Source organism: Caretta caretta, chromosome 2 (genome assembly GCF_965140235.1).
Source record: "Caretta caretta isolate rCarCar2 chromosome 2, rCarCar1.hap1, whole genome shotgun sequence".
NCBI classification, from domain to species: domain Eukaryota; kingdom Metazoa; phylum Chordata; order Testudines; family Cheloniidae; genus Caretta; species Caretta caretta.
In genome coordinates this window covers 212,019,502-212,036,234 of record NC_134207.1, presented here as the reverse complement: position 1 = coordinate 212,036,234, position 16,733 = coordinate 212,019,502, and the positions used below count along the sequence as shown (strand labels likewise).

Here is a 16,733-nt window from a genome sequence, read left to right as displayed (position 1 = left end):
ATTTGCCTAGGTGACTACAGACCCAGACCCTTGGATCTTAAAAACAATGAACAATCCTCCCAACACTTGCACCCCCCCTCTCCTGGGAAATGTTGGATAAAAAGCCTCACCAATTTGCATAGGTGACCACAGACCCAAACCCTTGGATCTGAGAACAATGAAAAAGCATTCAGTTTTTTACAAGAAGACTTTTAATAAAAAATAGAAGTAAATAGAAATAAAGAAATCCCCCCTGTAAAATCAGGATGGTAGATATCTTACAGGGTAATTAGATTCCAAAACATAGAGAACCCCTCTAGGCAAAACCTTAAGTTACAAAAAAGATACACAGACAGAAATAGTTATTCTATTCAGCACAATTCTTTTCTCAGCCATTTAAAGAAATCATAATCTAACACATACCTAGCTAGATTACTTACTAAAAGTTCTAAGACTCCATTCCTGGTCTATCCCTGGCAGAAACCAGCATACCGACAGACAATACAGACTAACACGGCTGTTCCTCTGAAACAGACCCTTTGTTTCTCTCCCTCCTCCCAGCTTTTGAAAGTATCTTGTCTCCTCATTGGTCATTTTGGTCAGGTGCCAGCGAGGTTACCTTTAGCTTCTTAACCCTTTACAGGTGAGAGGAGCTTTCCCCTGGCCAGGAGGGATTTCAAAGGGGTTTACCTTTCCCTTTATATTTATGACACTAGTCTTCCTCCTTCTTGGGGAAAGCATTTGCCCTCAAGGTCTCCATGCAGTTCACTAAAATCAAAGCTCCAGTTAACTCTCGCCACTGTTTGGTCAAAGGGTTTTTCATTTTGTCCAAAGCCGACTGCAGGTCTTGTAACACATCTCTGTAGCTGTCTCCATAGTGAGCGCCCCATGTGTACAGAAAATCATATGCAGGTTTCCACATCATCTGCAAAGAATTTTTTTTTTAATATTAGGAGAAAACAAAGCAACATACAATGGCTTTCTAGATCTACTATAAGACTATAGTAATTAAAAAGTTATAGAAAAGGAAACAAATTAACTTTTGCTCTTTGAACACATTGAAGTACTTTCCCATGTAAAGCAGGTTCAGATAAAAACTGCAATGTCCCATACATGCTGTCAGCTTTTCTATAGATATGGACGTTTTAGTGAAATAAGTAGCAATAAAATGATCATGTCCCTTTAAATGTTGAATCTATCAAATGGACAACCATATATCTGTCTGAATAATTTGTACCTAGTATAGTTACAAGTAATGCAAAATATCACTAACAGTGAAAAGATGGGGAGGAATATTTTCTTGTTTCACTTTAATGTATGCATTCAACAGCATTTTGCACATGGTGAACTTCATTATTCTGTGGATGGTCAGTTGCACTTGTCTTGTGAATCAGAATTATGGTGTCTCCGTCATGCACTGCTCAGATTGGAGCTTATATACCTGCTTTGCCAGAGAGTGAGAGCAGCAGAAAGGCTGAAACTGAAGAGGCAGTAGGCAGGTGAGTGTCCAGAAAAGAAGAAAGGGGGGGTAGCCCTAAGCATATTTGGAATTTTGCTCTCTGTGGCTTTGATCCTAGAAACACTGAAGTCACTCGTGCGTAAAGGATTGCTTATAAATATCAGCAAGGGAGTAGAAAAACCTTTATAAAAACTTAAAATCAAAAATCAGGACATATAATCTATCAACAACTTCTATTAATTTAAAAAAATTCAAGTTGATAGTACCCCTTCTAAAGTATTCCTTAATATTTAGTTCATGACAAGCAGAGTTTATGGGGCATTTGAAGTCATTGGTGCTATGACAATTTTCATCGGCTGACGATCTGTCCCTACATCTTTTAAAGTGCTGATAGACACTCGGGGGAGGGAAGCTCCATCTCTGAAGGACTTCCAGATCAAATTCCCTCCGTTAGCTTGGTTTACGAATAAAAAAATTGTTTTCCAACTGCTACTTCTGCAAACTTAACCTGGGCTGTGAAAGTCGGGCTGTGTTCTCTCTGGCTTGCTGATCATCATCAGTAATAAAGATTCTGCACCTGGAACTTAGTTAGCAATTGCATAGCTGATGCATAAGGCAGGATGGAATCCAAGTCTCTTTCCCAGAGGTGCATTGGCTCTGCTGTGTTAATGGGAATATAAAGCTGCAGTAAGCAGATAGGACTCTGTGTATATACAGATCTGTTGAGTAAGAAAGGCTACGCTGAAATGGTACTTTCTGACTATTCCTGCACTTTAATAGGGTTTTATTGTAGGATATTGTTACTCCTTTTTGACCAAACCAGCTAGCCAGGGTCCTGAGGGTTGTTCTCCTGGGGAGGAGAAATTGAAGATTGACGCAATTCCATTTATTTACAAAGACTGTACAAAGGACTGATTCCCTGAACACAGCAGGAATCAAACCACAGCAAAGACAGTTTCTTTGCTCACGGCTCCTGCCAGCACTTTAGCCCAAAAGTTCTCGCTCAACCTTTTCTCAAGAGCATCAGTGCTTCTGTGGCTGTGTCCTTCCTTAGATATTTTTAAGGTCAGGCTTGACAAAGCCCTGGCTGGATGATTTAGTTGGGGATTGGTCCTGCTTTGAGCAGGGGGTTGGACTAGATGACCTCCTGAGGTCCCTTCCAACCCTGATATTCTATGATTCTTTCTGCTACTTCTCTCACAGAGACACACACCTCTACCAAACAATCCCCAGAGAACCCCCCCCCCCACCCACATAGCGCTATTTCTGGCAAGCCTTGGGTGTCTTTGTGTTTTGGGTGAAGGCTCCTATTGCTCCAGCAATCCAGTTCATAATAATATTAGCAGTTCCTAGCTCTTATACAGAGCTTTTCATCAGTAGATCTCAAAGTGCTTTTCAAATTATCGCCATTTTACAAAAGGGGAAACTGAGGCACAGAAAGAGGGCATGACTTGCCCAAGGTTATCTTGCAGGCCAGTGGCAAGGCTGGGAATTGAATCCAGGTCTCTTGAGTCCATAAAGGAACTTAATTGTTTCCTGCATTTATCCCATATGAAAGATGGCTCTCTCTCTCTCTCTCACACACACACACAGTTTCAATGAGCTTTAAACCAACCTAGCACAATGTTATCAGGTAAAAATTTCAGGCAACACATAAAAAAATCTTAATTGGGTTTTTGTTTTTAACTCTGACCATATGCTCTAACATGCTGAAACAAAGAATTTATTAACACCATCATGAGAATAAAGATACTCATTTATTTTATTTATAGCTATCCTAAGAAGCTCATCACTGCAGAATCGTATACGTGCCAAACAGTTGCTGCATTCCTGGTGCTTAGGTAGCAAAAGCAGCCAGAAAGCTGCTGCAGTGGGCAGTTGGGGATTCCCATGATATAAGGGAATTGCTGGTATTGTGCAGTTAGCTATGTTGGCTCTATGCCAGCCTCTCTGGACTAGGTGGAGGGCCAGAGTGTGGGAAAGGTTAAAAAGATGGGGCTGCAGCATGCTGTAACCAGTAATCCTCATTAGCTTTGGGGAGGGAAGGGAAGGGCAGCATTGCAAGCAATGATAGAGCAGCCCTTAAGCCGCCCTGACTTGTGCCAGAGGCTAGTTATGGCCCTGGGCAGCCAGAGGATTGTTAGAAAGGTGGGTAGGAGAACAGTTTGCCTTTTCCTTCCCTTCAGCTGTGCTGAGCTCTCCTCCAACATAGCTGAAGATTTATCCCATCCACGCCTGCATATCAAACACTGTGGCAAAAGTTCAAAACGGTTGTGTAAATTAACTCTGTAATGAATTTGTTAGAGTTACTAACTCAGCTGCTGTCTGCATGCAAAAATCTCTACTACTACTACTAATGCTTAACGTTTGCTCGTTCAGCGCCATCTCCACTACTAGCTGAATGTGTTAATTGGAGGGTTAAAATGATTTGAGAGTTAGCTTGCACTTTTCACATCAAATTGGAAAGCTGAAGATTCCAAGCAATATTTTAAAAAGTTCTCGGGATCTAAAAACCAAAGTGATCCAATCCAGCCACCCAATCCAGCCAATCCAATCCATATAAGATCATTAATAAGATGCAGTCCTATAAAGCTTTAAAGAAAGAGCCTTTCAATTTCACTAAACTGTAATGATGAAAGAACACCAAGTCATTGTGTATGTGCCCAAGAATTCACTGAGGGGAGGAAAACAAATAGCTAATCTTTCACTCTGAAAAGTGAAATTGAACAAATGTGGTCCACACAGCATCTGCTTTATAACAAAACATGTTTTTTGCCAAAGCCCTTGGATAGGGTCCATTACAAGGAGATATTAAGGAAACTACAATAAGGTCTTGTCTACGCACAAGCTTGCACTGGTTCAGCTACGCCAGTGCAAATCCCTGTGTGGACATACATTGCTTTAAAAATGCCTATGTTGGTTTAACTAAACTGGTATAAACCAGGTTTTTAATCAGCTGAGGAGTGTCCACACACAGCATTGCACTGGTTTGAACTAAACCAGTTTTAAAACAACATCTTTAATTAGTGCAGTTTTGTCAGCTGACCTAGAGAAGTCTCTTCACTGCTTGGTGCCTCAGTTTCCCCATCTCTGAATGGGAATAATGATACTGACCTCCTTTGTGTTGTCCTGATGACAAGAGCTGTAAGAGGTATCATTATTATTATTTATTTGTATGTCAATGAGGCCTAAGTGGTCATATAGTGAGAGGTAATCTTTCATGGATTGAAGTGGCCTGAATGATTCTTCATTACAAATATTAGTTTTGAATTTAAATACATTGATGCTTTTTTCATTATCTAGCCAATGTTACAGGTGGCTAAATAGTATTCAGCAAATAATCGATTCAATTAATGTTTCCTGTTAATTGTCCAATTATTATTCACAAATCATTCCCCACCCCATGTCCAGTTATTGAGCCAGCTACAGTCATGAATTAGAAACTAGTTATGAGTGAGGACTCCAGGTTGTAATGCAGTGTTTTGTATCAGGAGTCTCTGATATCTGTGAAGTATATTAAGAAATGAGTATTAGCAATCATTTTAGAATAAGTTGTAAGATTGTGATAATATTGTAAAGATACTTAGGGTGAAATCCTGCACCTACTGAAATTAATGACAGTACATTTTCATCCTGACCTGATTTTTATATGTATAATTCCATGTATGCATGTAGAATTTTGTGAGCACAAAATTAGAGGCCAGTGTTTTACATTTTTTTCACCGTGTGACAGTTGGACACACCCTAAGTTTGTTGACTTTCAGAGAAGGAACCTTTAGCAACCCCACTCTCGTTCCCTAGGTTTTCATGAGGAGTTGATTATAGAAGAATAAGGGTGTTAAGAAGAATTGGATTTAGTCCTACGTTCTGGTGGGTTGTAAGTCTTTTTTGGATTGACACTGTTTCCAGCTAGATATCTTTGCATTTGTACCTTTAAAATATTGTATACTGGCTTTTTTAATACACAGTCATCTAGGATGGATCCTTACTCATCCCAATAAATAAATGATTAAACAAACTGATAGACAGGTGTAGCTTTTTCTACAATGTTCTTTTTTTTTTAAATATATGTTGCTATTTTTATGTTGCAAGTAGCTACACTATGTTTGCAGCAGCCAGCATCGCTGAACAGTAGAGAATTTTGTATGTAGTTTAACATCAAGAATATACAAATCTCTTGAAAATAAGAGACGTGGGTGTTGAGCCAACTTAATGTGTGTGTGTGTGTTGATGCGCTTCCCCGCGTGCGCCCTCTCCCCCCCCCCATCCCTGCTAAACAAGGACAGCTATTTGTTTGCAGTAAATATTTCATTTGATGTTTCATAGTGACAGTTTAATATTATTGGGATCTGCATCGAAGTTTGACTAATGTCTCTACATGCTGTCACTATAGCCAGAGAAGGAGTAAGACCGTTGTACAATTTAGTTCCTTTTTGTGTCAAATAATATTCTCCATATAATGCAGGCTGCAAACTAAATGTAATTTTCCTTCTAAAATTTGAAATGTATCTTATCAAAGTCACAGTCTGCCAGTGTTGAAGCATAGGCCTAGCCATACAAATGAGAGCAGCAGCATACATTTGAAAACCCAAAGGGCATTCTTCTTACACTTTTGATGGGAACAAGATAACTATTACATTTCCCTAAGCGTACGTTCAGTTGTTGACAGTGAATCTAGTGAGAAATGTTTATTACACCTCCCAACATTACTTGCATTGTGTCAGATTTGCTTGGATGCGAGAACAACAACATAATCAGTTAAAATGAAATAACGTAGATTTTGAATTCCACTTTGGGAAATCATTTAATATAAAAATGACAATTTGATGATGTCTCTCAAAGATGTACTGATTCCTTGGTAGTGCAAATGGAAAAGAAAAATAATATATTGAATAGGTCATAAATTACTACTGTGTCTTGTATCTGAAAAGGAGACCTCAGACCTAAATAGTCTTAAGGCAGCAATCTAGGTTTTGGCAGCTTTCAGGCTCCAAAACGTAATTCTACCCAGGGACTGAGTGAGCATGAGTAAGTTCAGTCGAATTTAGCCGTGTTAGGTCAATTTTAAAATGAAAGCATCCACACAACCAACCCCGTTCCGTTGACTTAAAGGCCTCTTAAAATCGACTTCTGTACTCCTCCCCAGCAAGGGGAGTAGCGCTAAAATCGACTTTGCTGGGTCGAATTTGGGGTCGTGCGGATGCTAATTGATGGTATTGGCCTCCAGGAGCTATCCCAGAGTGCTCCATTGTGACCGCTCTGGACAGCACTTTGAACTCGGATGCACTAGCCAGGTACACAGGAAAAGCCCTAGGAACTTTTGAATTTCATTTCCTGTTTGGTCAGCGTGGCGAACTCAGCAGCACCGGTGACCATGCAGTCCCCCCAGCATGGAGCGAACGGGAGACACTGGATCTGATTTCTGTATGGGGAGAAGCATCTGTGCAGGCAGAACTCCGATCAAAAAGAAGAAATGCAAATATATTTGCCAAAATCTCACAGGGCATGGTGGAGAGAGGCTACACCAGGGACACACAGCCTTGCCACATGAAAGTTAAGGACCTGAGGCAAGCCTACCAAAAGACAAAGGAGGCAAATGGTCACTTCAGGTCAGAGCCTCAAACATGCCACTTCTATGATCAGCTGCATGCCATTCTAGGAGGGGACCCTACCACTACCCCACCACTGTCCATGGACACCTGAAAGGGGGTAGTCTCACGCAACAGGGAGGAGGATTTTGTGGATGAGAAGGAGGAGGAGAATGCGCAGCAGGCAAGTGGTGAATCTGTTCTCCCGGGCAACCAGGACCTTTTCATCACCCTGGAGCCAATACCCTCCAAGGTGGGATCCCTGACCCTGAAGCTGGAGAAGGCACCTCTGGTGAGTGCACATTTGTAACTACAGTACAGGGTTTAAAAGCAATAGTGTTTAATGTTTAATTTGCCCTGAAGAATTGGGATGCATTCGCAGCCAGTACAGCTACTGGAAAAGTCGGTTCACATGTCTGGGGATGGAGCGGGAATCTTCCAGGGACATCTCCATGAAGCTCTCCTGGAGGTACTCTGAAAGTATTCTGGCATCATTGCAGCACAAAGCATGGAAGTGAATGGTCCTGGGTTTTGATCACATTCAAGCAACATTCGGTCTATATCTTTCTGTGTTAGCCTCAGGAGAGTGATGTCATTCATGGTCACCTGGTTGAAATAGGGGAATTTTTGCAAGGAAACAGTAAAAGGACCCGCTCATGCTGGGCTGTTTGCGCTTGGCTAAAAGGGATCATCCTGGAGAATAGCCACGCAGTGGTGTAGGGGAAGATGTGTGCTGCACATCCACCCAAAAACTGCAGCTCCTCCTTTTAGATGTGAAACCCCACGCATTGCTTGCTATGGGAAAGGATGGCAATGCAGTTTGAAAACATTCCCACATGTTATGCATAAGAAGCCAACCCCACATACTCTTTGCCTTACCATGGCTGCATGGAAACCGAATTCTGTTGCCCAGCCGTTTGTGATGTGTCACCATACCGGCAGGTGCTCAATATAAAATGCAAAATGCAACCTTGTACCTAAAGCACATGTGCTGTCTGCTGTGAATTACTTGATTCACTGTGAAAGAGTCTTCTTTTTGTTCTCAGAAATGTATCATCTTAAATTTTACTCTCCCTTTTTATCTCCCCCCAGGTGCAAATGTTTCTAGGCTCCCCCATCATCTCCATCCCTGAGGTTATTGCAGATTAGAAGGCGAAAAAAACGCACTGGCAATTACATGTTTTCCGAGCTCATGCAGTCTTCCCGCACTGATAGGGCACAGCTGAATGCATGGAGGCATTCAGTGTTAGAGGCTAGGAAGGCATTAAGTGAGCGCGAAGAGCAGAGGCAGGAGGCAATGCTAAGGCTAATGCAGGAGCAAGCGGACATGATGAAGCATCTGGTGCAGCTGCAGGAAAGCCAACAAGAGCACAGACCCCCGCTGCATCCATTGTACAACCGCTTGACCTCCTCCTCAAGTTCCATATCCTGCTCATCCAGATGCCCAAGAATGTGGGGCGGGGGGGAGGGGGGAGAAGGAGGCTCTGGGCACCCAGCCACTCCATTCTAGAGGATGGCCCAAGCAACAGAAAGCTGTCATTCAAACAGTTTGATTTGTAGTGTGGCTACAATAAGCAATGTGGCCTTGTCCTTCCCTCCTCCCCCACCCCATCCCACCCCACCCCACCCGGGCTACCTTGTCAGTTATCTCCCTTTTTTAAAAAATTAATAAAGAAAGAATGCATGGTTTCAAAACAATAGTTACTTTATTTCAAAGGGGGGAGGGTGATTGGCTTACAGGAAATTAAAATCAACAAAGGGGGCAAGTTTGCATCAAGGAGAAATACTCACAACTGTCACACTGAAGCCTGGCCAGTCATGAAACTCATGTGCAGCACGCCTTGCTGTGCTCTTCTAATCACCCTGGTGTCTGGCTGCTCAAAATGGGATGCCAGACGATTTCCTCAACCTCCCACCTCACCATAAACATCTCCCCCTTACTCTCACAGTTATTATGGAGCACACAGCAACCAGCAATAACAATGCGAATGTTGGCTGCACTGAGGTCTGACCTAGTCAGCAAACAGCGCCAGCGAGCTTTTAAATGGCCAAAGGCACATTCTACCACCATTCTGCACTTGCTCAGCCTGTAGTTGAACTGCTCCTTAGCACTGTCTAGGCTGCCTGTGTACGGCTTCATGAGCCATGGGAGCAAGGGGTAACTACTGGGAACTGGGTCCCCAAGGATAACTATTGGCATTTCAACATCTCCAACGGTAATTTTCTGGTCTGGCAAATAAGTCCCTTCTTGCAGCTGCTCGAACAGCCCAGAGTTCCTAAAGATGCGAGCATCATGCACCTTTCCTGGCCATCCCACGTTGATGTTGGTGAAACATCCCGTGTGATCCACCAGTGCTTGCAGCACCATTGAGAAGTACACCTTGCAGTTTACTTAATGGTTGGCAAGGTGGTCTGGAGCCAAGATAGGGATATGCGTTCCATCTATCGCCCCACCACAGTTAGGGAAACCCATTGCAGCAAAGCCATCCACTATGACCTGCACATTTCCTAAAGTCACTACCCTTGATAACAGAATGTTAATGATTGCATTGGCTACTTGGATCATAGCAGCCCCCACAGTAGATTTGCCCCCTCCAAATTGATTCCCGAGCTTCCACAGGGTATCGTCACTTGCTTCTCAGCTGTCAGGGAAGCTCTCATCTTGGTATTCCTGCACTTCAGGGCGGGGGAAAAGCAACTCACAGAGTTCCAGGAAACTGGCCTTATGCATGTGAAAGTTTGCAGCCACTGTGAATCATTCCATACCTGCAACGCTATGCGGTCCCACCAGACTGTGCTTGTTTGCCAGGCCCACAATACGGGTTCCACTGTATCAACCAGCCCCACTGCCACCATGATGTCCCAATTGCCACAGCCCATGCTTTCAGGAACATCTGTGTCCATGTCCTTATCAAAAACGTCCTCATGCTGGCATCTCTTAGCCCGGTTCCACATATACTCCAGGATAACGCGTGAGGTGTTTACAATGCTCACAACAGCAGTGGTGAGCTGAGCAGGTTCCATGTTTGCTGTGGTATGGCGTCTTCAGGAGAGCAGAGTTGCAGCGGAAGTGGTGGATGACGGATGCCATGAGAATAGATATTTATACAGAACGACGAGAGGACCTGCGAGGTGGATTCATGGCACCAAGACAGCAGAGTTGCAGTGGAAGTGGTGGATGACGACAACACGGAGAAATTTGCTATTGAGACTGAGCTCATTTACAAGAGCAGGAGAGCAGAGCTGTAGCAGAAGCGGTGGAGGATGACGGTTAGCAGTCGTACTGCACCGTCTGCTGACGGCAGCACCCAGGGCACAACAGCTGAACTGAGTGGGCTCCATGCTTGCCATGATATAGCATCTACATGGAAAAAAGGCGCAAAACGATTGTCTGCCGTTGCGTTCCCGGAGGGAGGGGCGACTGACGACATGTACCCAAAACCACCCGCGACAATGTTTTTGCCCCTTCAGGCATTGGGAGCTTAACCCAGAATTCCAATGGACAGCAGAGACTGCAGGAACTGTGTCACCGCTCCGTAAGTCAATGCTAGCCATGGTAGTGAGGACGCACTCCACTGACTTAATGCACTTAGTGTGGACATATGCAAACGACTGTATAAAATCGATTTCTAAGAATCGACTTCTATAAAATCGACCTAATTTCTACTTTCTCGATGCAAGAATTAGTCCCTCTGGAAAAGGGACTTTCAATCTCACTCACAGTGTAGACCTCACTTCCTAGAGACTGCAATGTGGACCATCTCATTTTCAATCATGAAGGTCATTGCCCCACATGACTGAAATTGTAGAACATCCCAGTAGCAAGTACACACACACAAAATACAGTTTTGGTATATTACTAGCTGTTGAGCATCTGGATACAAGGAAGAGAGGTAGCAGCTTGTGCCGAGCCAAATCTCTCTGAGGACAACCGGCATGTGCTCTATAGACCAACAGTGGTCCATGGACCACACTTTGAGAACAGCTGCTCTAGAAAAAGGATTGAGGTACATCGATGACCAGAAGGGGATATCTGATAGTGCTTCTACACATAGTACACCTAAGGATTTCATTTTCCATGGCTGCCAGTGTGGCAACTGCCACAAACAATGCATGTGCTGTTTTTAAAATTTACACCAAAGGAAAGGTGTTTTTGTCACCTAGTTAATCTTTCATTTTAGTACCATGCATGGCCATATGGGCTTTATGAAAATGGGCACCCTACTTCTCTTTAAATGGTTTATTCTCTATCATTTTATTTAGTATTTATATAGCACCATAAGTCTGCATGGCGCTGGAGAGAAATTAAAAAGTTCTGTTTCTGCTCTGAGTTACACAGGGGAAAATCTGAAGGAACGCCATGGAAATCAATGGATATACATCCATGGAGGCAAAAAAATAGAATCTGACCTATTGTCCCTACCTCAGAGAGCTGACAGTCTGGGTTATTGTCAACAGATGAAGGGAGGGGCAGGAAAGAGAAGAATAAGCACTATAGCAAGTCAGATGCTGAAATATGATGGACATTTAAGTTGCCTGTGTAGTCGTTAGTGATTATTTTCTGTTTGGTTTTGGAATTTTAGACTGAGGTAAGGCAAAAGTGGAACAAACAGTGCTGGGGCTGTTCAGTGGAAAGTTAGTGGGGGACTAGGCACTAGCAGTGGAAAGCTAACTAAAAGAAGTGGGTTTGAAGAAGGATTTTAAAGGACAGAGAGGATGCATTCAAGCACATACAGGGCAGGGAGAGCACAGCTATAGAGACATGAGGAAAAAGAGGAGGCAAAGGGAGCAATGAGGCAAGAAGAGTGGGAAGAGTCTGGGATGCAACTTGGGAAGTAGGTAAAAAACAAGGGCGGAGATTCAGACAGCAGCAGAATCATTCAGTACCTTGAAAGTGAGAACAAGGAGGTTCAATTTGATACGGATAGAAACTGAGCCACTCAAATGATTTAAAGGGTTGGGGTTACAAGATCAGCATGGAAGGAAAGGATGATCATTCTAGCCAACATGCTGCAGATAGAACAGAGGAAAGAGGGGAAGGATCAGGGATTCTAAAAGGTAGGTGGTGCACACCAGGTGTGAGGGAGAAGAAACGAGGTTGCTGTCAACAAGATGCGAAGAGAAAAAGAAAGAGAGAGGAGCAAAACATGACCAAAAATTGTGAGCTTGAATGATTGAGAAAAGAGTGGAGAGTTCAGTGTTAATGAGGCAGTAGAGGAGGAGTGATGAATTCAGATTTTACCATGGACAGTTTGTGGAAGTACCAAGATATCAAGACAGGAGGAAATGCCAGAAAGATGGGGAGAGATGGGAGCCTAGACAGGGAAAGAGATCAGAATGGAGAGGCAGATTTGAGTATCTGCAGAGGTGCGAGAGTATTTTCATGAGGCTGTTCAGGAGGAAAAACTTGGCTGAGAACAGAATCCTGGAAATCATCGACTAATAAGGGCAAGTATGAGAAAGAGGATCCACTGAATTAATACTCATCCATGAAGTACGAGAACCAAGGAGTTATGGAAAGTGAAGGAAGGAAGGAGGGTCTAAAGGAGATGTGGGTGTTAAAAACATGGTGTTAAAGACACCTGAAAAATGAAGAATACTTCACTCTTACTTAGCATTTTTCATCTACATAGCTCATAGGCTTTATTGAGAAGTATCATTAGGCCCATTGCAGAGAGTAAAACTAAGGCACTGAGACTTGCCCAAGGTCACAGAACGGGACAGGAGGGTTGCAGAGTTAGGAATAGAACCAGGTCTCCTGAGTCCCAGTCCAGTTCCCCATCCACTAAGCCATCCCTCCTCCTCCCTTAGACCAGTGGTTCTCAACCTTTTTCTTTCGGAGGCCCCCACAACATGCTATAAAAACTCCACAACTGTTTCTCTGCATAGCCAGTAGATTAAAAACAAGGGCCAGCATTAGGGGGTAGCAAGCAGGGCAATTGTCCGGGGCCTCATGCCACAGGGGGCCCCACGACGCTATGTTGCTTGGGCTTTGGCTTCAGCCCTGGCCAGTGGGGCTTGGGCTTCAGCTTTCTGTCCTGAGCCCCAGCGAGTCTAACTCAAGCCCTGCTCTCTGGTTTATTTTGGCGGACTCCCTAAAACCTGCTTACGGCCCCAGTTGAGAACCACTGCCTTAGACTCAGAAAGTAAGTGGCTTTTGTTAAGGCCCTTTTCTGTGGGGGAGAGCAGCAATCTCACTAGGAGGAGGGGAGATCAAGAAAACACTTGAATGAAAGGCAGAAGTTCTCTGGGAATAGATAATCCACCTCAGTAGCTTTGAAATGAAGCAAGCCCCAGGGAAGATGAAGGAGAGTGAAGTGAGGGCTAACTTGGGCAAGGAAACAACATGCTGAAGATAAAGGAAAGGAGCCAGAGGTGACTGATAAGAGAGAGGGAAGGAAAAAGGCTGATTATGAGGGAGGAAGAGTGGGCCATGGGGTGGAGGAAATAAGCTGAGATTTAAGGTGGACAGAAGCAAAGATTTCAAGAGTTTAATCTATTTATTATTTGATTACAGTAGTTCCAAGGGCCTCTATTGAAATTTCTAGGCACCCTATAAACAAATAGTGAGAGATAGTCCCTGCCCTGAGGAGTTCACAGTTTAAATAGGGAGACAATCAAAGGAGGGAGGGGTGGACTGCACAAGGATGGGGAAGAAAGGCTCACACAGTATTTGCACATAGAAAAGTGTGCTGTAAACATTTTAGCAAGGCTGTGCAAGTAAAGAGCAGGAAGCCTTACCTCCAGGGCAACTTCTCCACTTCTGCCTCGGTGAGGTACTTCATAAGCCTCAATTTGTTGTTTTGTGAGTCGCGCTAATCTTTCTGCCAGCTCTCTCCAGCATTTGCCAAGCTTGACAGCCGAAGTCAAAAGGACAGTGTCCTGGATAAGACGTGCTACTAATCCTTGGCAATCTAACTTCAGAAGTGCCTGCAGAACAATTTTTAGAATCAAGCAGCTTGGTCAGTATTTGAGAGCAAATAATTATTGTTTGTTCCTGTAACTATCCAGTAGATCTTTTCAAACGTTAAGTTAGGCTAAACCTTTCTAGGTTCTCTATAAAAAAAGTAACCGTGTTTACACCTTTGGTACAAAAGGGATAGCCAATATTTTGTATAGGAAAGTTGCCCATAATCTCAAGAAAAAAATTAAATTGGCATCCCATTGCTTCAGCATTCCAGCGTCAGTTGAATTCTGCCAAGTTTGAGGATCCTGAAGGGAAAATAGCTTTCTCCAACATAAATATTTGGGACCTAAAATTTAGCTTCATGAACCTTAAAAATGAAATCAGAGGATGGTTATAATAAGGTGCGGTCCTTGTTCCACTTCTTTTCCAGAAAATCACTGATTACATTGGCCAGAGCATTTTAATTTCATCCTTCTGAATACCTGATAATTTGCTGACTATGATTCAAACTTACAAGGACACAAAAAGGGAAAACAAAACGTGTTATTTGGAACAAAGCAAATTAAAATGGTTCCAGTAGAAAAGTCCTGAAATGAATACATGTTATATTTCTGCTTTCTTATTGGCTTAGATTAGAGCAGGGTGAAAAATAACATTTTTTTCTGCAGAAAATTTTCTATGGACAATATCAACTGTTCAGTGAAATACCAAAAACCAAAATATTGCACCAAAAATTTAAGTTTTTGGTTTTCAGATGTTCAGTTTTTCTGAAAAAGTATCAACATGTTCTGCAGAAAGCGGATAATTTTTGGAAAATTTTGTTTAGCTAAAACCCCAATTTTCTGTTGAAAAACAGTTTTGAGGGAAAATTTTCAATGGGGTGCATTTTGTGGGACTGAATGAAACCTCTGATCTGTGCTGCCAGACCTTTTATGAACAGGAGTAATTTGACACAAATAGTAATAGTGTTCATTGCTAGTTGCAAATTTCATACAGAATGATTATAGCTCTGGTTCTGAAGTCCTTACTCAGGCAAAACTCCAACTAAAAGCACTGTGAATTTTGCCTGTGTATGGATTTCAGGACTAACATTCAGATTACTAAATAAAGCACCATTATGAATTTTACACTTTACTGCTTTAAAGTTCCTGCCTCTATAAATAACTTTGTATGTTCCTTGTTGCATTGAATGGCATAGGGAAGGGGAACCTCACAAGTTACAAATAAAGGTCCAAATCCTGAATCCCCAGACCAACATACGAATACACAGGCTTTCTGTGAGGGGCTGGGGGCATGGAAACCTCCTTTTCCCCCGCACCTCAAAGAGCATTGACATAGCTGACCCAAAACTGCCACCTCACTCTCAGGCTTCAAGTAGCATCCAGCCCTTCTTCTCCCAGGGTTTTCTGGAAAGCTCATCGGCATATTAACAAAATAACTTGCCATATTGCTGCCCCTCCTGCTCACCTCGCCTATTAAATGCTCTGATGCATTGCTGTGGAGATAGCTACAGCAGAACATTGTTCCACAGGGAGCTAGTGGTTGGTCGGTCCCACTTTCCCCTGACCTCTGCTCAGACTTCTTTCTTCTCCACATAGCAGAACTGACAGTGTTACCACAAAAAGAAAAGGAGGACTTGTGGCACCTTAGAGACTAACCAATTTATTTGAGCATGAGCTTTCGTGAGCTACAGCTCACTTCATCGGATGCATATCGTGGAAACTGCAGAAGACATTATATACACACAGAGACCATGAAACAACACCTCCTCTCACCCCACTGTCCTGCTGGTAATAGCTTATCTAAAGTGATCATCAAGTTGGGCCATTTCCAGCACAAATCCAGGTTTTCTCACCCTCCGCCCCCCCCCCCCCCCCCCACAAAGCAGGAGAGTGAGTTTGTGGGGGGGGGCGGAGGGTGAGAAAACCTGGATTTGTGCTAGAAATGGCCCAACTTGATGATCACTTTAGATAAGCTATTACCAGCAGGACAGTGGGGTGGGAGGAGGTATTGTTTCATGGTCTCTGTGTGTGTATATAATGTCTTCTGCAGTTTCCACGGTATGCATCCGATGAAGTGAGCTGTAGCTCACGAAAGCTCATGCTCAAATAAATTGGTTAGTCTCTAAGGTGCCACAAGTCCTCCTTTTCTTTTTGCGAATACAGACTAACACGGCTGCTACTCTGAAACCAGTGTTACCACAGTTTTGTGCCCTCTTTGCTGGATGGGAGTCATAGGTTTTGTCCATCACATTAGATTTAGCAGACTTTAAGTTGTGCTGCGCTGGTGCATATCCAGAGTAAACTCCCCTGAAGTCAGTACAATGGAAAGCAGAGTCTGGCCCAGGATGTCTAATCTTTTTGGCTAGCTGGATAGGTCTAACATATTGCTCAAAATACAAATGCAATTTGTACGTATGCTCTGTTGAGCAGCACTGGACCCTGGCTGTTGAAGAACTGGGATTCATCTCATTTTAAACGTTAAAAAGACCTTCCCGTAAGTGGCATAGGTGATATTGTATCTGTAACTGTAGCTTTTATAAAGGCCGCAAGCCAAATTGGCATTTCAGAGCTGGAAATCGTACACCATTCACAGATAGGATATCTCCTTAGTCCTCTGATGTTTTATCCTGGCACCTATATACATTCCCTGTCTTATAATGAGGTCTTCACACAGCTCTGTCTCCATTTGCTAGGTTGGCTAGTTACCCCTTTAACTCTTCTTGAACCCAATTCATTTTTATATCACCTCCTGGGATAGGGGTGGCCAACCTGTGGCTCCGGAGCCACACGCGGCTCTT

The 16,733-nt window shown here is 43.2% G+C and overlaps 1 protein-coding gene across 1 annotated transcript in view; it reads right to left on the bottom strand.

The window, feature by feature from the left end:
* Nucleotides 1-357: 357 nt before the first annotated feature.
* Nucleotides 358-16,733, bottom strand: part of MACC1 (MET transcriptional regulator MACC1) — a 41,669-nt gene continuing 25,293 nt past the window's right edge. The window contains exons 4-5 of the mRNA XM_048837132.2: nucleotides 13,768-13,956; nucleotides 358-904 (exon numbers count right to left, since the gene is read on the bottom strand). Coding sequence (XP_048693089.2) covers nucleotides 692-904; nucleotides 13,768-13,956 — 402 coding nt within the window. The 3' untranslated portion in view covers nucleotides 358-691. The remainder of the gene's footprint in view (nucleotides 905-13,767; nucleotides 13,957-16,733) is intronic.